Source organism: Culex quinquefasciatus, chromosome 2 (genome assembly GCF_015732765.1).
Source record: "Culex quinquefasciatus strain JHB chromosome 2, VPISU_Cqui_1.0_pri_paternal, whole genome shotgun sequence".
NCBI lineage: Eukaryota > Metazoa > Arthropoda > Insecta > Diptera > Culicidae > Culex > Culex quinquefasciatus.
In genome coordinates, this window is record NC_051862.1 from 124,059,019 (window position 1) to 124,083,169 (window position 24,151).

Consider the following 24,151-nt stretch of genomic DNA (forward strand, 5'->3'; position numbering starts at 1 on the left):
CTGCCAGATGGGGGACAAATGTGGTCTATTTTTACCGGAGATATTCCGGATTCTGTTGGGGTACCTCGGCCCTCCTATATGGGTATTTGGCCAATATAATAAAAACTTTTCAACAGAAAAAATTCGGAAATGATGCAAAACTACAAGGCATCATCCTAATACATCATCCTGCAAAAATAATTGACATGGTTAAGTCCTACGGGGCAACGGAGCCGGTTCCAGTTGGGCAACAATTGACATCAGCTCAGTGAACCGTTTCCGGATAGAACCTGTTCCGGTGTCGGAAGGTCTTCAGCATGTCATGTATTTATGCAGGATGATGTTTTAGGATGATTCCTTGAAGTTTTGCATCATTACCGATTTTATTCTGTTGAAAAGTTTTTATTATATTGGCCAAATATCCATTTAGGAGGGCCGAGGTACCCCAACAGAATCCGGAATATCTTCGGTAAAAATGGACCACATTTGTCCTCCGTCTGACAGTTGAAAATATAGACAAATCTGGATCTTTTGCACCCGGAAGCATCCAAATTGGTCAATTCTATCAAAAGTTATGAGATTTTTAAGAAAAAAAATAGGGGTCAAATGACTACCCGAGCGTTTGAGTGTTAATAAAACATTGGCAAAGTCACATTAAACCTGTTAAAACCCCAAAGAAACGAGGTTTTTGTTAAATTTTAAAGTTGTCATTTTAAATTTACTTGTGAGGCTTGAGCTTTCTTGCGATCCATATCAAATGACTGTGGTCGTTTCTGCATTCGATAGCTAAGTAAAGAGAAAGTCAGAAGCTGAACCTTTTCTTGATGGCCTTTCCGTTTCTTTTTATATTATGAAGTTTGAAATTATTCAAATATAAATAATCTTGTTCTCAATAATGTATGTAATTTTTGCCTTAATCAGTCAGCTTTTCAAGTATGTTATTTTTCTTAGACACAATATTCCCTTGTAATCAGGCTATGCAATCATGTTGTAACTTATTTTAAGGATAGTGGACAGGAGTGGGTGTTGCGAACACGTTTTTGTCGAACAATATAATTTAATTATAAAAAAATCTTTCAACAACTCAGGTCACTCTAACAATACACCATAAATCGGTATGGGCTTATTTCCATTCCAAACTGCAATTTCATCAATTCCTTCTCCATCAGTCCGTTTTATGGCACACAGTGACGTAACGGCGTTTGATGTTTGAATACTTGACGTTTCCTCCATCTCCTTAGTTTGGCCTTAGTTTTACTGCAAACATCCATGGCGTAGCATTTTGTTTTGAATCTCCGACCAAGAATTTCATTTTCCTTCATTTGACCTGCTTTAAAATCACAATTCGGTAGCAGAAATGAATCCTACAGTATCCCTTGTCATCCTGTCGGCCCTGTTCAGCTCAGGTATGTCTACCAAGTTGAGGTGTGAGTCACCTTCACCCTAAACTGCAACACAAACAGGTAGTTGGTACGCGAAGGTGCCACTCCCTTTGCACTACACTCCAAAGAATCTAGTTTTCGTCGAGACAAATGCAAATGAGTTCGTTAATTGATGCTTTCTTCCTGACTGATTTTAGCGTTGGCGGTCCGCTGTTACCAGTGTTCCTCGCAGACTGACCCCAAGGGGGTGGACAACTGTGGGGCGTACAAGCCGTTCAACGTATCGCAGAACATCGCCATCGACTGCAACAGTGATGAGTCGCATATGCCCGGAACGTTCTGCGTCAAGATCGTCCAGCAAAGTCCGCGGGGATTCATTTGTAAGTGATTGGAGGGGGGAATTGAGTAACAAGAAATGTTTTTTTAAAGGGTTGGACAAACTTTCTTTCTTATCTTTGTTGTTACGTATTTGTGCGTAGAGCTAAATCTAAACAACTGTTACCAGCATAAAACAAGCTGGATTTCCTAGCGCGTCTTAGTACAATACAAAAAATACGACGATGCGTTGCTTAGCTCTGCATCTGCTAGTTGGACTAACTTCCGTTGCAATTGTTCAGGGAACATTGCTGCACTACATTTTATATAAGAGCTTTCCAAACGCGCTTGGAGAATGTGCAGAATACTTGGAAATTCCCGAAACTACTCTGAAGCAGTACGTGGACGATTCATACCCGGACTGCGCCGTTGTCCACAAGTTAATCCACTGTGCTATGGTTAATCTGTGTGCTTGGAACGATACCACCGGAATAAAGGAGCACGTAATGGAAGGCTTCTTCGCACCGCATCCCAACGACACTTGCTTCCTGAAGGTCACCCAAAACTGTATACAAGAATCGTTGCTACCTCTAAGCCCAGAAGCCCATAACAGCCGTGCGTACGCAGTGTTCAAGTGTTACCTCCGCCACTATGGTGACCTCGTCCATGAAGCCAAATTCGTTCCAAACGAGCACCTTGAGTTCGACCAACTCATTCAAGACTGCTTCACGCTGGCTAGTATTCCACGCGATGAACTGATCCAGTACAGCCGGGGGAACATCATCGACGGAGCGAGTTTCCCGCGGGGCTTTCTGATTGGATGTGTACGGCTGGGGTATTACAGTTTGCAGACGGGGGTGAACCTGGGAACGTTCTACGCACAGTTTGGTAACCGGGAGATTTTGAGCCAGCAAACGCGGGAGTGTTGCGAGCGATCCGCCAGGGAACACTGCGATGAGGATCATGCCACGCGGTTGTACTACATTTTCCGGAATTGTTTGGTGGATATCGTGCCGACGCTTGGGTTGGTGCAGAAGTACGCAAAGTCGTTGGTGGGAGAGGTGTGTTAGATGAGTTGTTTTTTTTTCGATTTTTGTTAATAAAATTTATTGTTGTTATAACAGTTTTTGGTCGTCTAGAGTTCGAGTTGAAACATGGAGCGTCTGTTTAGTGAACCGATTGCTTCAACAAGTTTGACTCCATCATTCATAGTTTTGAAAATATTTACCATCAAACTTTAGAAAGCGATTTTCTAGAAAATTATTAAACTGCCCATGTTCGCACAAATGTCCCATATGCAAAAACAGCAAGCTGAGAAAAACGCATTTGATGTTTGTCCCACACATAATGCTACGTGTTAAGTTTTCTGGAAACTGGATTTCCTCCCAATTTCTAGAACAAAGTGCCACACGTTTTTGAACCAAACTGCATCAATAACTCAAAATTGATGAAAATGCCTAGGAGACATTTATGCGTTTAATGGTTTGACACTTTTTGAATGAATCATTTTGAAAATAAAAATATTGTTCCACAAGGAACTTAAGTATATTTCATAAACTTTGCTCTAATACATTGCAAAAATACTCTGTGGCGATCTTCGCTATCTCAATTGTGTTGTATCTATTGATGTTTTTTAGATTTCTTTTTCAAAATATCTTATCCGCCAACGGGTATCCTATGTAGATATGACCTATTAGGGGTTTCAGTGCCAAACTGCATACTTTCCTTGATAATTCCTTGGATTTCATTTGCTCCAAAAATACTCACCAGTTGTCAACATTTTCTCTTTATCACTGACATTTGTCATTGCCAAACGTAGCTTTGACAGGAATTTGTCAATATAATATTATTGTTTTTGTTTGCTGGACGTTGCCTCTGAAAAAAATATTTTCAATCGAGTCTTCATAAGTCATCGATCTGTGACCTGATGCTTCTCTCCCTCGGTGGTCTGTTTGATATTGATAACCAGAGAGTCGACTGTACGAACAGTTTTTCAAATCCCTTATCAAAATATTTTCAAAATTACTTTCTGAATTCTTAAAAGCTTTTTAGACAATTCTAGACCCCTCCCCATGGGACAATTGTCCAGGGCTATGGAGTCGGAGTCGGAGCCGGAGTCGGTGGAGTTGGGTCTTTTTGGGGACCCAGAGTCGGAGTCGTACAAACTCGAACAGCTGGAGTCGGAGTCGGCTAAATTTTATGAGCTGGAGTCGGAGTTGGAGTCAAAAATTTCAGATAACCCTGAGTAGGAGTTGGAGTCGGAGTTATCTAAAATTCAACAAAAAAATATTTTTTAATCGTTCAGTATTTGTTAAAATGCATGTTAATTCACAAAACTTCTTATATTTTAAATTGTTGTTTAAGTCGGTTGCACTGTGTTGCCATTTTTCATTTTTTTTAAGAGATTCATCAGATGCCATTATGTTTTGAAGCATTTTTGTTGTGATTGAAAAGCTTTAATTAATATCACTATGATCATTCAATACTCACCTGTTATTTCTCTCTTACCCAAATATATAGTATCATAACTTGAAAAATTAATTGACAATATTGGTTTTGTAGTCAGAAATATTCAATTCTTGACTGCACCCTTATGCCTATATTTATGTACCCTTTCAATTCAAATTTGACAAAATTCAATCCAGATCTTTCTTTAAAAAAGTACACACATAGTCTTTTTTACCCCGATAGCGTATTTCGTAGAGGTTTTATGTAAATCATTTTTTCAGGAAAAATTTACGAGATACATAAAAAGACCAAAAATAATAACCACTGTTTTTGGAAATCTGAAAAAACACTCTTTTATCAAATAATCAACAATTATAACAATCTACTACTTAGAACTCAACATGCGCATTTTGTTTATAACTAAGTACAAAAAAACAGAGTGTTGCATTTAAAACATTTGAAACTGAAAATAAATATCAGAAAAGTTGCAACTGATTTTGAGAGCGAGTTGTGGCGCTATAACCACGGCAAATAGTGTCCAGGGCATTCGTGGAAATACAATGTCCCATCCCAGAGGGTCCCGGAGTACCAAACCTTCTTAGCATGGTGCTCCCAACGAATACAACCAAATCTTGGAGCGTATGGTAGTGTGTCCCCACGCTTCTTCCTCCCCTGTCGATTCAAAATTGTGTTGTTGTTCGAACACTCTGTGCTCAAAATCAACCCAATTACGAGTCATCTCTGCAAAACGGCTTTACGCAGTAGGCCTGGCCGCTTTAACGCTTGTGATGTTTCAATGCCTTCTGATGCAATGGCGCACTACAAATGTTAATAAATGACAAGAAGGGTGCTAAGCGTCATCTAACCTAAGGCACTCTCCAGGATCCCTTTGAAAGATTGGCTGCGCTAGGGTCTGATTAGATTAGATTAGATTAGATTAGATTAGATTAGATTAGATTAGATTAGATTAGATTAGATTAGATTAGATTAGATTAGATTAGATTAGATTAGATTAGATTAGATTAGATTAGATTAGATTAGAAGAGTTGCAACTGATTTTGAAGTAATCATTGAATATGTTAACTATAAGGACTATATTAATGTTTACTATTTCTCTACTAAAATCGGAGAGTGTCGATCCTTGGGAAAACTATTTTGATATCGTTGCAAATTACACAGCGTAACAAAATATTTTTTTTATTTTTTGGCAGCACGAAAAAAAATGCTCCTCTAGGGATCGGCTTCCTGAACAAAATGCAACCTGGCGCATATTTTTATTGTTATCCTAACTCGAGATATTCAATGCAGAAGTTTTGCATATGAATCACCCCCCGTCGGAATATATTTTTAATTTTGTTTTCTCTGTAACTTCTGATCAATTAGGTCTTTTGGACGCTTCCGGTGTCATTCGACGGTAAATTGTTAGAAAAACTCAAGATTTGGTCCCATTGGCCGGTTCCCGTAACCGGTTCCGGAGGAAATCCGGAATATTGACCAAAACTGTGAAAAACTTCAAAAATTTGAAGTTTTTGCTCTTAATGCGAAGTGAACGCACTATAGCATGAAACAATCCATACAAACTAAAAAATGTTGGTCCCAGCATGTTTGAAGGTTTTTAATTGAAAAGGTGGCCATTGAGAACCGGTTCCGGTCAATCCGGATCCGGAAACTCCGGAAAAATTAAGCAATATTTTCACAATTCCAATGTGTCAGACAGATATAAATAAAAGTGTTGTTGAAGCATTCTTTGCTACTTCATATTCATATTACCACAAAAACATGGCCAAGTGGCCAACGGGAACCTGCTCTGAATGTTCCGGATCATGGAACCAGTGGACACTTGACATTTTTAATTTTAAAGGCAGATTTTTATTAAGAAATTTTCAAGGTTTCTGGAAAAATATGAATTAATCCGAAATCAGAATCAGAAATGTGGCCAAGTGGCCAACGGGAACTCGTTCTGAATATTCCAGATCAGAGAACCAATGGTCACTTGATATGTGTATTAATTTAAAATAGCATAATTTAATTAGGAAATTTTCTAGTTTTCTAGAAAAATCAGAATCAGAAATATGGCCAGGTAACCAACAGGAACCCGTTTTAAATGTTCTGGATTAGGGAACCAGTGAACATTTGAAGTTTTTATCAAGTTTTCAAAAAACATATTTAGATTAATTAAATTTAAAAATTCCTGTAAAATTAAGAACATATTCGATATCAGAATTAGAAATATTGCCAAGTGGCCTACGGGAACTCGTTCTGAATGTTTCGGATCATGTTACCAGAGGAAACTTGAATTTTTAATTTATTTTAAAATTGCATATTTTAATTAATGAAATTTTTAAATCCCTGGAAAAATCTGAATGTATTTAAAATAAGAAATAAAAATGTTGCCAAGAGGCCGACTGTTCCGGATCAGGAGCCAGTGGTCACTTGGCATATTTTAATTAGGAATTTTCTAGATTTCTAGAAAAATCTGAATTTATTTGAAATCAGAATTGAAAATGTTGTCAAGTGGCCAACGAGAACCTGTTCTGACTGGTCACAATTTTTATTAATTTAAAAATATATATTTATTTTACTGATTTTTTTAAAGATTTGGAAAAATCACAGTTTATTTAAAATCAGATTTGAAAATATAGCCAAGTGGCCAACGGAAACCCATTCTGAATGTTCCGGTTCAGGGAACCAGTGGTTACTTGAAATGTTTATTAATTAAAAAAAGCATATTTTAATAAGGAAATTTTCTAGTTGTCTAGAAAAATCTGAATTTATTCAAAATCAGAATCAGAAATGTGGCCAGGTGATCAAAAAAAAACCCGTATTAAATGTTCTGGATTAGGGAACCAGTCCCAGAACATTTGTTTTTTTATTAATTTTAATAAAGCATATTTTATTTTTTTTAATTGCTGGAAAATCTAAATTTATTTAAAATTAGAAATATAAATGTTGTCAAGGGGCCAACGAAAACCTGTTCTGACTGGTCACATTTTTTATAAATTTAAAAAAAACTGATTTTTTTTTTTATTAATTTTTGCAAAAAAATCACAATTTATTTGAAATCAGAATCATAAATGTGGCCAGGTGACCAACAGGAACCCGTTTTAAATCTTCTGGATTGGGGAACCAGTTATCATCTGAAATTACTATCAAGTTTTCAAAAACATATTTTGATTAATGAAATTTTAAAATTCCTGTTAAAATTCAGAACATATTCGAAATCAGAATTAAAAATGTTGCTAAGTAGCCAACGAGATCCTGTTCTAACTGGTCACAATGTTTATTAATTTAATATATAGAATTACTTTCAAGATATTATGAAAAATATTATCAAGAATTACGCGAATTTGTTTTTTTCTATTGATTGCAATGTAAATTTCTCATTAATAGATTTTTTTTCTGAAAATGTTTGTATTTTCTTAATACGAACCGTCGAAAAATTAAGATGAAGATTATGTAGAGATTATTTTTTAAATGTATGGTTGAGAATTTCTCAAATAAAATTAGTACTACACTTAACTCATTTCTTAATATGTCTGCCTCTGAATATGTAATTTCTTTTGAGTTTTGAGTAATGTTTTTTTTTCTAAATTTAAACATTTTTCTTAAATTCTTAAATTCTTAAATACTTAAATTCTTAAATTCTTAAATTCTTAAATTCTTAAATTCTTAAATTCTTAAATTCTTAAATTCTTAAATTCTTAAATTCTTAAATTCTTAAATTCTTAAATTCTTAAATTCTTAAATTCTTAAATTCTTAAATTCTTAAATTCTTAAATTCTTAAATTCTTAAATTCTTAAATTCTTAAATTCTTAAATTCTTAAATTCTTAAATTCTTAAATTCTTAAATTCTTAAATTCTTAAATTCTTAAATTCTTAAATTCTTAAATTCTTAAATTCTTAAATTCTTAAATTCTTAAATTCTTAAATTCTTAAATTCTTAAATTCTTAAATTCTTAAATTCTTAAATTCTTAAATTCTTAAATTCTTAAATTCTTAAATTCTTAAATTCTTAAATTCTTAAATTCTTAAATTCTTAAATTCTTAAATTCTTAAATTCTTAAATTCTTAAATTCTTAAATTCTTAAATTCTTAAATTCTTAAATTCTTAAATTCTTAAATTCTTAAATTCTTAAATTCTTAAATTTTAAATTCTTAAATTCTTAAATTCTTAAATTCTTAAATTCTTAAATTCTTAAATTCTTAAATTCTTAAATTCTTAAATTCTTAAATTCTTAAATTCTTAAATTCTTAAATTCTTAAATTCTTAAATTCTTAAATTCTTAAATTCTTAAATTCTTAAATTCTTAAATTCTTAAATTCTTAAATTCTTAAATTCTTAAATTCTTAAATTCTTAAATTCTTAAATTCTTAAATTCTTAAATTCTTAAATTCTTAAATTCTTAAATTCTTAAATTCTTAAATTCTTAAATTCTTAAATTCTTAAATTCTTAAATTCTTAAATTCTTAAATTCTTAAATTCTTAAATTCTTAAATTCTTAAATTCTTAAATTCTTAAATTCTTAAATTCTTAAATTCTTAAATTCTTAAATTCTTAAATTCTTAAATTCTTAAATTCTTAAATTCTTAAATTCTTAAATTCTTAAATTCTTAAATTCTTAAATTCTTAAATTCTTAAATTCTTAAATTCTTAAATTCTTAAATTCTTAAATTCTTAAATTCTTAAATTCTTAAATTCTTAAATTCTTAAATTCTTAAATTCTTAAATTCTTAAATTCTTAAATTCTTAAATTCTTAAATTCTTAAATTCTTAAATTCTTAAATTCTTAAATTCTTAAATTCTTAAATTCTTAAATTCTTAAATTCTTAAATTCTTAAATTCTTAAATTCTTAAATTCTTAAATTCTTAAATTCTTAAATTCTTAAATTCTTAAATTCTTAAATTCTTAAATTCTTAAATTCTTAAATTCTTAAATTCTTAAATTCTTAAATTCTTAAATTCTTAAATTCTTAAATTCTTAAATTCTTAAATTCTTAAATTCTTAAATTCTTAAATTCTTAAATTCTTAAATTCTTAAATTCTTAAATTCTTAAATTCTTAAATTCTTAAATTCTTAAATTCTTTAAATTTTAAATTCTTAAATTCTTAAATTCTTAAATTCTTAAATTCTTAAATTCTTAAATTCTTAAATTCTTAAATTCTTAAATTCTTAAATTCTTAAATTCTTAAATTCTTAAATTCTTAAATTCTTAAATTCTTAAATTCTTAAATTCTTAAATTCTTAAATTCTTAAATTCTTAAATTCTTAAATTCTTAAATTCTTAAATTCTTAAATTCTTAAATTCTTAAATTCTTAAATTCTTAAATTCTTAAATTCTTAAATTCTTAAATTCTTAAATTCTTAAATTCTTAAATTCTTAAATTCTTAAATTCTTAAATTCTTAAATTCTTAAATTCTTAAATTCTTAAATTCTTAAATTCTTAAATTCTTAAATTCTTAAATTCTTAAATTCTTAAATTCTTAAATTCTTAAATTCTTAAATTCTTAAATTCTTAAATTCTTAAATTCTTAAATTCTAAATTCTTAAATTCTTAAATTCTTAAATTCTTAAATTCTTAAATTCTTAAATTCTTAAATTCTTAAATTCTTAAATTCTTAAATTCTTAAATTCTAAAATTCTTAAATTCTTAAATTCTTAAATTCTTAAATTCTTAAATTCTAAAATTCTTAAATTCTTAAATTCTTAAATTCTTAAATTCTTAAATTCTTAAATTCTTAAATTCTTAAATTCTTAAATTCTTAAATTCTTAAATTCTTAAATTCTTAAATTCTTAAATTCTTAAATTCTTAAATTCTTAAATTCTTAAATTCTTAAATTCTTAAATTCTTAAATTCTTAAATTCTTAAATTCTTAAATTCTTAAATTCTTAAATTCTTAAATTCTTAAATTCTTAAATTCTTAAATTCTTAAATTCTTAAATTCTTAAATTCTTAAATTCTTAAATTCTTAAATTCTTAAATTCTTAAATTCTTAAATTCTTAAATTCTTAAATTCTTAAATTCTTAAATTCTTAAATTTTAAATTCTTAAATTCTTAAATTCTTAAATTCTTAAATTCTTAAATTCTTAAATTCTTAAATTCTTAAATTCTTAAATTCTTAAATTCTTAAATTCTTAAATTCTTAAATTCTTAAATTCTTAAATTCTTAAATTCTTAAATTCTTAAATTCTTAAATTCTTAAATTCTTAAATTCTTAAATTCTTAAATTCTTAAATTCTTAAATTCTTAAATTCTTAAATTCTTAAATTCTTAAATTCTTAAATTCTTAAATTCTTAAATTCTTAAATTCTTAAATTCTTAAATTCTTAAATTCTTAAATTCTTAAATTCTTAAATTCTTAAATTCTTAAATTCTTAAATTCTTAAATTCTTAAATTCTTAAATTCTTAAATTCTTAAATTCTTAAATTCTTAAATTCTTAAATTCTTAAATTCTTAAATTCTTAAATTCTTAAATTCTTAAATTCTTAAATTCTTAAATTCTTAAATTCTTAAATTCTTAAATTCTTAAATTCTTAAATTCTTAAATTCTTAAATTCTTAAATTCTTAAATTCTTAAATTCTTAAATTCTTAAATTCTTAAATTCTTAAATTCTTAAATTCTTAAATTCTTAAATTCTTAAATTCTTAAATTCTTAAATTCTTAAATTCTTAAATTCTTAAATTCTTAAATTCTTAAATTCTTAAATTCTTAAATTCTTAAATTCTTAAATTCTTAAATTCTTAAATTCTTAAATTCTTAAATTCTTAAATTCTTAAATTCTTAAATTCTTAAATTCTTAAATTCTTAAATTCTTAAATTCTTAAATTCTTAAATTCTTAAATTCTTAAATTCTTAAATTCTTAAAATCTTAAAATCTTTAATTTTTGGAAGAAAATATGTCAAATATTGGAAATGCAATTTGTTTCGGAATTATTCGAAATTAAGTGTGGAATATGGAATACAATCTGTATTAAAATTTAAAGATTTTGAATGTTTAGATTTCTAAATCTAAAATTCAATTATATTAAAATTTTAGATTTTGGTTTTTGAGCTTATATTTTTGAAGTTAAATTTCATTTATTAGATTTTTAAATTTTGTTTATATTGGTTTATAATTTTCTATTTCATTTATATTAGTCGAAATTATTGTAGTGTTTTTCTGATTTGCAAAAATAATTTTTGGTGACACTTTTCTTGATGTCTCTTTAGGTATTTTTAAAAGGATTTTTGCTATCATTCCTTCAAACATAAAACGAGTTTAATTTTTTTATCAAATACTTTCTTAATTAGGTTTTTCTTTGGAAATTATGTTTCTTGAATGTTTGTCGCGATTTTTTTTATATGGCGTGAATTTCGCGCGGATTGAGGTTTCGGTCAGCGCGGATTTGGCGCGGATTTTCTTTCGACTTTCCCGTAACAACCCTGCGATGTCCACTGGTTTCTTGATCCTGTAATAGTCTGAACACCACTGCATTCCCAACATACCCATTCACACTTAATTTCCATTTTTATTACCATGCCCGGACCTCGCACAACAAGACCAGGTTTTGTCTTTCAAAACACAAACCCTGCCTGGCTGTAGAGCCCACACACAGTTAGAACCACTTGGCGCAAGCATAATTGCTGATGCTTGCGTATAGCCTTTTCGAACCATATTTCGGTTCATCGACAATTGGCCGGGACGCTGACTCCTGCTGAGCCAGCGCAAGGGTTCAACCCAGTACAAGCCAACTCCAGAAGTCTATACTGTAGCACGTAAGTGTCACCACTCAAATTACATGTGATGCAACAAATTTGACTAGTATAAATACCCGAGTTCAAATAAACAAAGAGGAGTCTTTTCGGCTGGAACATCAAGGCGACTTGTCTACTTTATTTCGAGCTCCGAGCTGGTTACTGCTCCTCGCAGTCTACCACACCTTGGATAGCTCTTAATGCAAAGAAAGTCCCTGCAGGTTTCCCCGCGGTTCTTACGCCTCGCACTGTCGAACGTTTGAGATATTACAATCCGGAACAGTCAGAACGGATTCCCGTTGGCCACTTGGCAACATCTAATTCTGATTTCAAGTAAATTCTGAATTTTTAAAGGAATTTTAAAATTTCATTTATCAAAATATGTTTTTGAAAACATGATAAAAATTTCAAATGTTCTCTGGTTCCCTAATCCGGATTGTTAAAAGCGGGTTCCTGTTGGTCACCTGGCCACATTTCTGATTCTGATTTTGAATTAATTCTGATTTTTCTAAAAAACTTGAAAATTTTTTAATTAAAATATGCTTTTTTTTAATCAATAAACACTTCAAGTGACCACTGGTTCCCTGATCCGGAACTTTCAGAACGGGTTCCCGTTGGCTACTTGGAAATATTTTTAATTCTGATTTCAAATTAACTGTGATTTTTTTCCAAAAATTAAAAAAAAAAATCAGCAAAATAAATATATTTTTTTTAATTAATTAAAATTGTGACTAGTCAGAACAGGTTCTCGTTGGTCACCTGACAACATTTTCAATTCTGATTTCAAATAAATTTAGATTTTTCTAGAAATCTAGAAAATTTCATAATTAGAATATGCTTTATAAAATAAAAAAGTCAAGTGAACACTGGTTCCCTGATCCAAATCATTCAGAACGGATTCCGTCGGCCACTTGCCTAATTCTGATTTCAAATATGTTCTGAATTTTTAAAGGAATATAAAAATTTTAAGATTATAAGTGGAATTTTTGAATGTCATTTATTGAAATATGCTTCATTAATATTAATAAAAAAAAATCAAGTGTCTTCTGTTTCCCTGATCCGGATCAGTCTGAACGGGTTCCAGTTGACCACTTAGCAACATATTTAATTCTGATTTTAAATAAATTCTGAATTTTTACAGGAATTTTAAAATTTGATTAATCAAAATATGATTTTGAAAACCTGATAAAAATTTCAAATATTCACTTGTTCCCTAATCCGGATCAATTAAAACGGGTTACTGTTTGTCACCTGGCCACATTTCTGATTCTGATTTTGAATTAATTCTGATTTCTAATCTAATCTAATCTAATCAGACCCTAGCGCAGCCAATCTTTCGAAGGGATCCTGGAGAGTGCCTTAGGTTAGATGACGCCTAGCACTCTTCTTGTCATTTATTAACATTTGTAGTGCACCATTGCATCGGAATGCATTGAAACATCACAAGCGTAATAGCGGACAGGCCTACTGCGTAAAGCCGTATCGCAGAGATGATCCGTAATTGGGTTGAGTTTGAGCACTGAGTGTTCGAACAACAACACAATTCTGAATCGACAGGGGAGGAAGAAGCGTGGGGAAACACCACCATACGCTCCGAGATTTTGGTTGTATTCGTTGGGAGCACCATGCTAAGAAGGTTTGGTACTCCGGGACCCTCTGGGATGGGACATTGTATTTCCACGAATGCCCTGGACACTATTTGCCGTGGTTATAGCGCCACAACTCGCTCTTTTGAATTAATTCTGATTTTTCTAGAAAACTAGAAAATTTCTTAATTAATATATGCTTTTTTCTAAATTAATAAACATTTCAAGTGACCACTGGTTCCCTGATCCGGAACATTCTGAACGGGTTCCCGTTGGCCATTTGGAAACATTTCTTATTCTGATTTCAAATAAACCACTATATTTTTTTAAATTAATAAAAATTGTGATCAGTCACTTGGCCACTTGGCAACATTTCTAATGCTGATTTCAAATAAATTTAGATTTTTCTAGAAATCTAAAAAAAATCTTAATGAAAATATGCTTTATAAAATAAACAAAAAAAAAGTAAAGTTTTTAAAATTAATTAAAAATTCAAGTTTCCTCTGGTAACATGATCCGAAACATTCAGAACGAGTTCCCGTAGGCCACTTGGCAATATTTATAATTCTGATATCGAATATGTTCTTAATTTTTACAGGAATTTTAAATTTAATTAATCTAAATATGTTTTTTGAAAACTTGTTAAAAACTTCAAATGTTCACTGGTTCCCTAATCCGGATTATTTAAAGCGGGTTCCTGGCCACATTTCTGATTCTGATTTTGAATAAATTCAGATTTTTCTAGACAACTAGAAAATTTCCTTATTAAAATATGCTTTTTTAATTAATAAACATTTAAAAATAACCACTGGTTCCCAGAACCGGAACATTTAGAATGGGTTTCCGTTGGCCACTTGGCTATATGTTCAAATCTGATTTTAAATAAACTGTGATTTTTTCCAAAACTTTAAAAAAAATCAGTAAAATAAATATATATTTTTTAAATTAATAAAAATTGTGACCAGTCAGAACAGGTTCTCGTTGGCCACTTGACAACATTTTCAATTCTGATTTCAAATTAATTCAGATTTTTCTAGAAATCTAGAAAATTCCTAATTAAAATATGCCAAGTGACCACTGGCTCCCTGATCCGGAACAGTCGGCCTCTTGGCAACATTTTTATTTCTTATTTTAAATACATTCAGATTTTTCCAGGGATTTAAAAATTTCATTAATTAAAATATGCAATTTTAAAATAAATTAAAAATTCAAGTTTCCTCTGGTAACATGATCCGAAACATTCAGAACGAGTTCCCGTAGGCCACTTGGCAATATTTCTAATTCTGATATCGAATATGTTCTTAATTTTTACAGGAATTTTTAAATTTAATTAATCTAAATATTTTTTTTGAAAACTTGATAAAAACTTCAAATGTTCACTGGTTCCCTAATCCAGAACATTTAAAACGGGTTCCTGTTGGTTACCTGGCCATATTTCTGATTCTGATTTTTCTAGAAAACTAGAAAATTTCCTAATTAAATTATGCTATTTTAAATTAATACACATATCAAGTGACCATTGGTTCTCTGATCTGGAATATTCAGAACGAGTTCCCGTTGGCCACTTGGCCACATTTCTGATTCTGATTTCGGATTAATTCATATTTTTTCCAGAAACCTTGAAAATTTCTTAATAAAAATCTGCCTTTTAAATTAAAAAATGTCAAGTGTCCACTGGTTCCATGATCCAGAACATTCAGAGCAGGTTCCCGTTGGCCACTTGGCCATGTTTTTGTGGTAATATGAATATGAAGTAGCAAAGAATGCTTCAACAACACTTTTATTTATATCTGTCTGACACATTGGAATTGTGAAAATATTGCTTAATTTTTCCGGAGTTTCCGGATCCGGATTGACCGGAACCGGTTCTCAATGGCCACCTTTTCAATTAAACACCTTCAAACATGCTGGGACCAACATTTTTTTAGTTTGTATGGATTGTTTCATGCTATAGTGCGTTCACTTCGCATTAAGAGCAAAAACTTCAAATTTTGAAGTTTTTCACAGTTTTGGTCAATATTCGGATTTCCTCCGGAACCGGTTACGGAACCGGCCAATGGGACCAAATCTTGAGTTTTTCTAACAATTTACCGTCGAATGACACCGGAAGCGTCCAAAAGACCTAATTGATCAGAAGTTACAGAGAAAACAAAATTAAAAATATATTCCGACGGGGGGTGATTCATATGCAAAACTTCTGCATTGAATATCTCGAGTTAGGATAACAATAAAAATATGCGCCAGGTTGCATTTTGTTCAGGAAGCCGATCCCTAGAGGAGCATTTTTTTTCGTGCTGCCAAAAAATAAAAAAAATATTTTGTTACGCTGTGTTATCGTTGAACAAATCTCAAGATTTCAGTTCCAAAAGACAAAATTATAAAATATATAAGGGTAATTCTCCGCCAACTCACACAGCAGTTGCCCCGACCCCTCTTCGATTTGCGTGAAACTTTGTCCTAAGGGGTAACTTTTGTCCCTGATCACGAATCCGAGGTCCGTTTTTTGATATCTCGTGACGGAGGGGCGGTACGACCCCTTCCATTTTTGCACATGCGAAAAAAGAGGTGTTTTTCAATAATTTGCAGCCTGAAACGGTGATGAGATAGAAATTTGGTGTCAAAGGGACTTTTATGTAAAATTAGACGCCCGATTTGATGGCGTAATCAGAATTCGAAAAAACGTATTTTCATCGAAAAAACACTAAAAAGTTTTAAAAATTCTCCCATTTTCCGTTACTCGACTGTAAAAATTTTGGAACATGTCATTTTATGGGAAATTTAATGTACTTTTCGAATCTACATTGTCCCAGAAGGGTCATTTTTCATTTAGAACAAAATTTTTCATTTTAAAATTTCGTGTTTTTTCTAACTTTGCAGGGTTATTTTTTAGAGTGTAACAATGTTCTACAAAGTTGTAGAGCAGACAATTACAAAATTTTTGATATATATACATAAGGGGTTTGCTTATAAACATCACAAGTTATCACGATTTTACGAAAAAAAGTTTTAAAAAAGTTGGTCGTCATCGATCATGGCCGTTCATGGTCACCCGCGACAGACACGGACGACGAAACAAAGAGAAACGCAAAAAGTAACTTTTTCAAAACTTTTTTTCGTAAAATCGCGATAACTTGTGATGTTTATAAGCAAATCCTAATGTCTATATATCAAAATTTTTGTAATTGTCTGCTCTACAACTTTGTAGAACATTGTTACACTCTAAAAATAACCCTGCAAAGTTAGAAAACACGAAATTTTAAAATGAAAAATTTTGTTCTAAATGAAAAATGACCCTTCTGGGACAATGTAGATTCGAAAAGTACATTAAATTTCCCATAAAATGACATGTTCCAAAATTTTTACAGTCGAGTAACGGAAAATGGGAGAATTTTAAAACTTTTTAGTGTTTTTTCGATGAAAATACGTTTTTCGGAATTCTGAGTACGTCATCAAATCGGGCGTCTAATTTTACATAAAAGTCCCTTTGATGCCAAATTTCTATCTCATCACCGTTTCAGGCTGCAAATTATTGAAAACACCTCTTTTTCGCATGTTCAAAAATGGAAGGGGTCGTACCGCCCTCCGTCACGAGATATCAAAAAACGGACCTCGGATTCGTGATCAGGGACAAAAGTTACCCCTTAGGACAAAGTTTCACGCAAATCGAAGAGGGGTCGGGGCAACTTTTCCCGATTTCGTGTGAGTTGGTAGAGAATTACCCATAAATGTTTTAATTTTTTAAAATATTATTCAACCGGTAAGATTTTTTTCATAATGTATATGTGCCACGCCAATATGACGTTATATTGCAAATCAATGTACCTAAAAAATCTTTTTGGAAAGGTAGCTTAAGGGGTCCTAGAAAATATTTTACCTGAGGCGCACGATCTCTCAAAAAGCTTCGTTATAGGTGAAGATTCAAAAATTATCGTGCGCTTCCTTCTAAATATATAGAAAATTTAAAATTAAAATAAATAAAAAATCCCTGGGAAAAAACTTTCTAGGTCACGAAACATTTTTGGGTACATTGATTTACAATAATAATCTCCTTCAGCCATGGCGTGATGTCTTAATTAAAACTCAATGGAGCTTTAAAAAATTGTTTCGTTTAAAATTGTATTTAAAAATCCAATGTGACTTTGATAGTTCCTGTGCTTCTTGTAAATGCAGCCTAAAAGTGAGCAAATTGAATTTATTTGTTAAATTGATCATTAAGGTTTCTTTTTAAAATTAATAAAAAATATCAATTAATTTTTAAATGCATTAGTTTTTTGTTAACTTAATGTAAATTTGAGTTTATGTGAATAAATTCAAATTTACTTACAATATCGTTCTTATAAAAATGCCTTCAAACTTTTTTTGTAATTTCTGTTTTAATCAACGTAATTTTTTTCCGTTTTTTGATTCGAACTTATTTTCCTTGAGAAAAACTTGACGCTTAGAGAGTAATAAAATAATCCTATTTATCATTTTTAATCAAAATAATAGTTAACTAACTTAACGTAATAGTTAACTGAAATATTTAAAATATGTGGAGTCGGAGTCGGCTGGAGTTGGTAGGCCGGAGTTGGAGTCGGTTGGAGCTGAAAGCCAGAGCCGGAGTCGGAGTCGGATAAACTCAGAAAGCTGGAGTTAGAGTCGGAGTTGGAGTCGCTTGAAATATGACCCGATTCCGCAGCCCTGTATACAATCATTTTTTTTATGGAGCGTGATCAATAGGGCGTCCCACAAAAAAAATAATAATAACAATAATGTGGTCAAAACAAAACATGCAGTTTTTTGGTAGTTTTGGTTTAAAATTTTGTTGGCTAATTTTGCGGAGGGATTTAAAAAATCACAATAAAGTACAATTTTTTCTCCCTAAACAGCCCTGCCTTGTCCAAACACGAGCTTTTACGGACTATGTATGTACAGTAAGATGCCCAGAATATGAGACTTTTTCTCAAAACCTCGCAAAACAAGTTGAATATTGTAGTGCTACTTTCATCCCAATATTCCTAAAATTAAGATTCACATTGAAAATTTAATGCTTTACAACTATGTGAAACATACCAAAGCTGTTAATTTCGATCCTAAAAAGTTATTAGCGATGTTCTAGCTATGTAAAACACAATATTTCGACAGTTTTGATAAGAAAAGTCACAGAACATCAAGTTACAACTCATCATCAAACTTCAGTGTTATTTAAAGATGGCTAATATGCTGAAAATTAAAATAAGCACTTCAAATCATAATCCTTTTTTTTCTAGGGGACGGCCGATGGCGCCAGGTGATCCGGAAGTGCGGCTCGGTGGCCAAGACGGCCGTCACGGGTGTGTGCAGCTGGGGTGTGTACGAGAACGGTGTCTACTGGGAGGAGTGCTACTGCGGCGAGAACGGGTGCAATTCCGCTCCCCGATCGGTATCGATTGCGACCAGCAGTCTGCTGTGCCTGCTGGGGGCCAGCTTCCTAGCGATGAAACGATACCTCGTGTGAAGATGAGGTTGAGCTTTTTTTTAACATTTCATCTCGAAACATTCCATTGTTTTTTAGCCGTAAGACTATGAACTCTATTTTTAACACTGTAACGAAACATTGCACCAAATTGAGTGCACAATTTTGATGTAGAATCGAATCCGTCCAGAGCCATGAAGTGCCTAAAATACATGTACTAAATAGTTCCGAATAAAGAATCTCTTTACACAGTTTAGGGGGAAAGAATTTTGGATTTGTAAAGAAAACCACACAAGATTTTAACTATTTTATTGTACAAATATATTTTTCGCACATCATATGTCATGGAATAAACACTTGTACATTCATTTTTTATTCTTTTTATCGTCAACTCAAGCTCAACTGGGCTGTAGATTTAGCGTTTAATGTGTTCATGATGTTCTCAACGATTTTAATCGGATTATTTTAGTCGTATCCTACAATGTCATTTTATATCTTGGGTTGTTTATTCATGGTTTTATGTGTATGATAACAGATGAGAGTACAATTATATTTTTCTGCGTTTTGCTTCATTGTTTTCTTCTAACACGTCAATAAAATCTATTTTCCTAATGCAATGAGAAAAAGGTGAGACATGTCAACACTATATGCAACCAGGATTTTTCTTCATCTTTTCAACATTTTTGCCCTTTTCAGCTGCTGCTCCATCAAAGGGATCCAATGAAACGTGAACCACTTTTGGTTCGGAATCGCACTAAAAACATTACTATCCGAGTTAGTATCCATAATCTCCGCTATCGCCCCATCATCATTATCGTTATAACACGGCGCCAACCGGCATTTAAAAAGGGCTGCCGGTGCTCCCTTTGATCTTGCTTTATCCACAACTCGTTCATTACCATCCAACCAACCAACCAGCGAACCAGACAAAATCAGTCAACTCTTCCCCTTCCCCTTCTCTTTGGAAACTCTGATGGGATGTCGTAAATTAAAAGACAGATTATGCTATCAAACGACCCTGAGTCACCTTTAAGCTTTTCTCTCCAACTGTTTGTCCTGTATTCGTGGATTTCAGCAGTTTTCCTGGAAATCAAATAGCGACAAAAAAGAGTCAACATCGAACAGAAGCGAGTGCCTGATCCGCGGGCTATCGGTATCAGTTTTGGGACAGTGTCGTGGAAAACTTTGCAGAAAGTTTTGACGAGTTCTCATTAGCTGAAGAAGGCAATGTTCAATCCTTTTTGCCTTCCTCATCTTATTGGGGAAAGGCTATAAAATCCCACGAAAAATGAACTTCTTAATACGATTTCTTAGACTCACCTCAAAAATTGTCACTAGATTTTCTCGGCACTGACTTCACCGATTTTGACTGTTTTGATTTCATTCGATCCGTCTTGAGGTCCCATAATTCCATATTAAAAATTATAAAGTTTTGGAAAGTACTTCAAAAGTTATGCTAAAAGAGTAATTTTTGTATGAAAACCCGTCATGTTATACCTTTTAAGAAAGGTAAAAGTCCCTTCCAAAAGATTGAAGATCTAATAATCCTAACAAAAGTCATAAGTCTTTAAGTTTTTATTTGTTTACTTTTTAAAGGCCTGATCTCAGATATTTTGATCATAACAGGGATGTGTGCAGGGATTCTAAGTTGATTCTATCTAAAAGTTACAAGCCACATAATGCACTACTGAAATCTTTTTAAATTACTTCACTATTTTTCCAATGGGGTTGAAATGTAATCAACATTTGGCTACAGAGCGGATTCATTAATTCGAAAGTCGCTGCTTCGTATGTCCAGTGGACATTGTCCATTAATTCGAATAATAATAAGGAACGTTTTCTACCTAAAATACGCTCGAACGTCAAAACCAGTTGCCAAACTGTTAATGACATTTTAACCTTATTGTTTAACGATTTCCAAGCTTTTGACAGCTGTCAGTTTTTTATAATTAGCGAATTCGGATTCGGTCATTCGAAAGCAGTTCCTTTCGAATTAGCGAATCCACTCTGTTCTGTTTTTGACATTTGAATGCAAATTTGAAAAGGAGAATCCGCACTGCATAACACTTTAAAATGTGAATGGATTTTGTGTCAATAAAATGTAATAGTGTGAATTTAGCTGCGCTCATTTTAAACGACCAAATTTCTTTGACAAAAAACACCCTGGAGACAACAGGTAACTATTCAATAAAACCTGCAGTGTTGAAAGGTAGCAGGGGAGAATTCGGGATTTGTGAAAAATTAATGTTTTCCTGAGAATTAGCAAATAGTTCAAACTGTCATAATCTTTATCCTAATAGAAACCCGATTTTAACACAAAGCACTCCTCCGTGGATTTGGCTCAAATTTCGGCCACTTTTGCATGCAAAATTGACCAACAAATGACCAGAACCATCAAAGTAAATTTCTGCCAAGCGGATAACCCTTATGTAACGCCCACATACACCATCCCAACTTCAAATTGACGGCTAAGGGCTAATACGCACCTCCCAAGAAAAGGGGTCAAGAAATGGCTTGGGATCTTGTCTATACCCCCTCTGGCTTGCTTTTGCTGCGGCTGCGGAGTGACGCGCGAGTATTTTGCTTGCTTCTCTCCCATTCTCTCCCTCCTGAGCATGTTCTTGTGAGAGTGTCGTTGACGAGCGGAGTAGGCCTAGCAAATCATGAAGATTGTGATAGCTCTGGAATCGTTGTCGCTCACGATTGATTGAGAGTTGAAGATTCAAGCGATTTGATCGGCACCGATTGAGCGATTTGTGACATTAGTACTGAAAAACAGGAACCACTAAATTGAAAACTTAGATAAACTGCCTCTTAAAACATTTAAGAATTGTTTATTTTCGATAAAAGCGTTTGTTTACATAGTTTGGAGAGTCAAAAAATAGTGGCTTTTTTGGAATTTAAATTTGGAGTTATATTTTGACTTTAAAGACTTCGACAAAAACAGGATTACAAACGACACTAATCTGCCAAAGGCAATCACATCTCACTGAGCTTAGCGGCCAGCTGGCCAATAGTTTCCGCATCCTCACAGTGCTTGATAAGACTTTCGGAAATAACTTCCTCCCCGTAGTACGCGCCGCTTATCGCACACGCCATGCTGGCAATCGTATCGGTGTCACCGCCCAGCGATATGGCGTATTCCAGCGTGGCACGGAATGGCTTCTCCGCTTCCTGAGAGGTATTTTTCAGGAAGCAAAACAACGCAGTTGGAACTGAGTGCAACGCTTCAACGCTGTGCCCCAGCATGTTGAGTACGTTTTCATCGCTGGGTTCGATTTTACCTTCCAGCAGGTTCTGAAGGCGACTCAACTGGATTTCGTACGCGTTGTGGTGGGCATCCAAATCGGGATCGTTACTCTTTTCCAGCTCAACAATGTCGGTTTTTAATTGTTGCAAGAAGCTCAAACCATCAAACTTTTCCTTTGGATCGCACAGCAGTGACTGTCGGATCGCCAGGGCTTGTAAAACCGCTCCATGAATGGCCAGAGTATTGCTGTGAGTTACAAGGGAAGACTCCTGGACCAGCTTTATCAACTCGCTCTTGTCCCGATTCGCGCAATAGAGGGCAATCGGAGCTATCCTCATGGCGGCACCATTTCCGTACGAGCCATTGCCACCAAATTGTTCTGCGGCGGGACCAACTGGATTGGCTATTTTTGTCTTTCGAAGTTTGTCAAACACATCTCCGACGGCTGCGCCGTAGCCACGCCGAGGGTCTTTGAAGTATTCCAAGACGAAATTTTTAGCGAGCAGCTTTTGCGAATATCCGTTTGGATCCAACAGGGTGTTAGCCACACACTTGGTCATTGCCGTGTCATCGGTGTATTTCTTGAAAGGAGCTGTTAACGAAGCTTTATTAGTTAATGACTTGCAATAAATCAACCAAACTACCTTTAAAGAATGGACCCTCCAATTTGTTCAAATTATTTCGCAGCACAATCTTAGTTCCACTGTCCATCAGCTGACCCTCAAAGGGTGCTCCACAGCAATCGCCCACCAGGGCACCCAGCAAACTTCCTCGGAACTTTGATCGTAACAATATTTTCTCCATCATTGTTGTTTAAAATGTCCTAAATTAGACTAAAACACCGCCGGACGACACACAAAAACAGCAGACTGCCAAGCCCTCCTTCAGTCTTGCACCAGAATGTTATGTCATCAAAACAAACACACGGCAAAACACAACAGCTGAGAGCCGAAAAAGCCGGTCTCGCGCTGTGGCAGGGCGATAAGTGGAGAAGGTTAGCGGATTTATGTTTAAGGTTACACCGTTGGACAAATTAAAATTAGGGACCTACATAGGGAAATGAAATGTTCTGGGAGAAATTTTAAACACTCAAAGTCATTCAAATTTAAGGTTGAAAAACTTGTAGTTTTTCTTTGGTGCTGGCACTTTTCTTGTACCGAACAAGCACAAACATAACAAAAACTATCAGATTATTATCAACAACAGTTTTACAATACTTTTGATTGTAATAAGTCTCGTTTTTTTGCCAAAATGATTTTAAATTGATTCCGACCTTGTTCTTACATGACCTTGTTGCTCGATTGGAACCCCGATTTGACAGTTCGATTGGAACCCTGAGAGTGACATTTCGCCTCTCCATATAGGCTCTCTAATTAAAATGATTAAATCAAATTAAAACCTTAATCAATAAAAATCATCTTGTTAACTTAGATTTGATTATGATTTAAGATATTTTCTAAAATTATGATGTTTTGCAATGATTTAGTTTTTTGTTGTTGCAAAAACACCAATCCGTCGCTGTCGTGTGAAGTTTCAATCTTGTCGTGCTATCTTGACACACCCTGAATTGATGTAAACGACAAAGGTCAAAGGGCTAGATTACCGTAAACATTTGTAATTATAACTTATTTGAAGCTGGTGTGCTAATCCTGAACCAGTTCAGAATAAATTCTGGAGTTTTTTTTAAAAGGTCCAATAAACCAAATTTTCAGTTTTTGCTTTTTGGGTGTTTTTCAATACCATTGACTCAAGGCGGTTTTAAAAACACCCAAAAAGCGAAAACTGGAAATTTGGTTTAATGGACCTTTTCAAAAAAAAAAAAACTCCAGAATTTTCGAATTTTAGAAAGTTTTTGGATACTTGGTTTAATTTTCAGCAAATCTAATGTTTTTTTTTTTTTTTGAAAAGAGCTACGATTTTAAATGTATAAATCATCTTAATATCAAAATGGTCGCATTACTCATGCTCAATATCCCCTTTATCATTTATTGAGATTGAAAATTTTATCAAAAGTTAC

At 32.9% G+C, this 24,151-nt stretch overlaps 2 protein-coding genes across 2 annotated transcripts; one reads left to right on the top strand and one right to left on the bottom strand.

Moving 5' to 3' along the window:
* The first annotated feature begins 1,203 nt into the window (after positions 1 to 1,203).
* LOC6048787 lies at positions 1,204 to 19,140 on the top strand. Its single transcript, XM_001865617.2, has 3 exons — positions 1,204 to 1,385; positions 1,559 to 1,741; positions 18,700 to 19,140. Exons 1-3 carry the CDS (start codon positions 1,337 to 1,339, stop codon positions 18,924 to 18,926), a joined length of 459 nt encoding a protein of 152 aa, XP_001865652.1. The 5' UTR covers positions 1,204 to 1,336; the 3' UTR covers positions 18,927 to 19,140.
* Positions 19,141 to 19,185: 45 nt separating this feature from the next.
* LOC6048786 (ADP-ribose glycohydrolase ARH3) lies at positions 19,186 to 23,300 on the bottom strand. The gene is made up of 2 exons (XM_001865616.2): positions 22,779 to 23,300; positions 19,186 to 22,726 (listed from the first exon to the last, which is right to left on the bottom strand). The coding sequence occupies exons 1-2, from the start codon at positions 22,939 to 22,941 to the stop codon at positions 21,864 to 21,866; spliced, it is 1,026 nt and encodes a 341-aa protein (XP_001865651.2). The 5' UTR covers positions 22,942 to 23,300; the 3' UTR covers positions 19,186 to 21,863.
* Between the last annotated feature and the right edge of the window lie 851 nt (positions 23,301 to 24,151).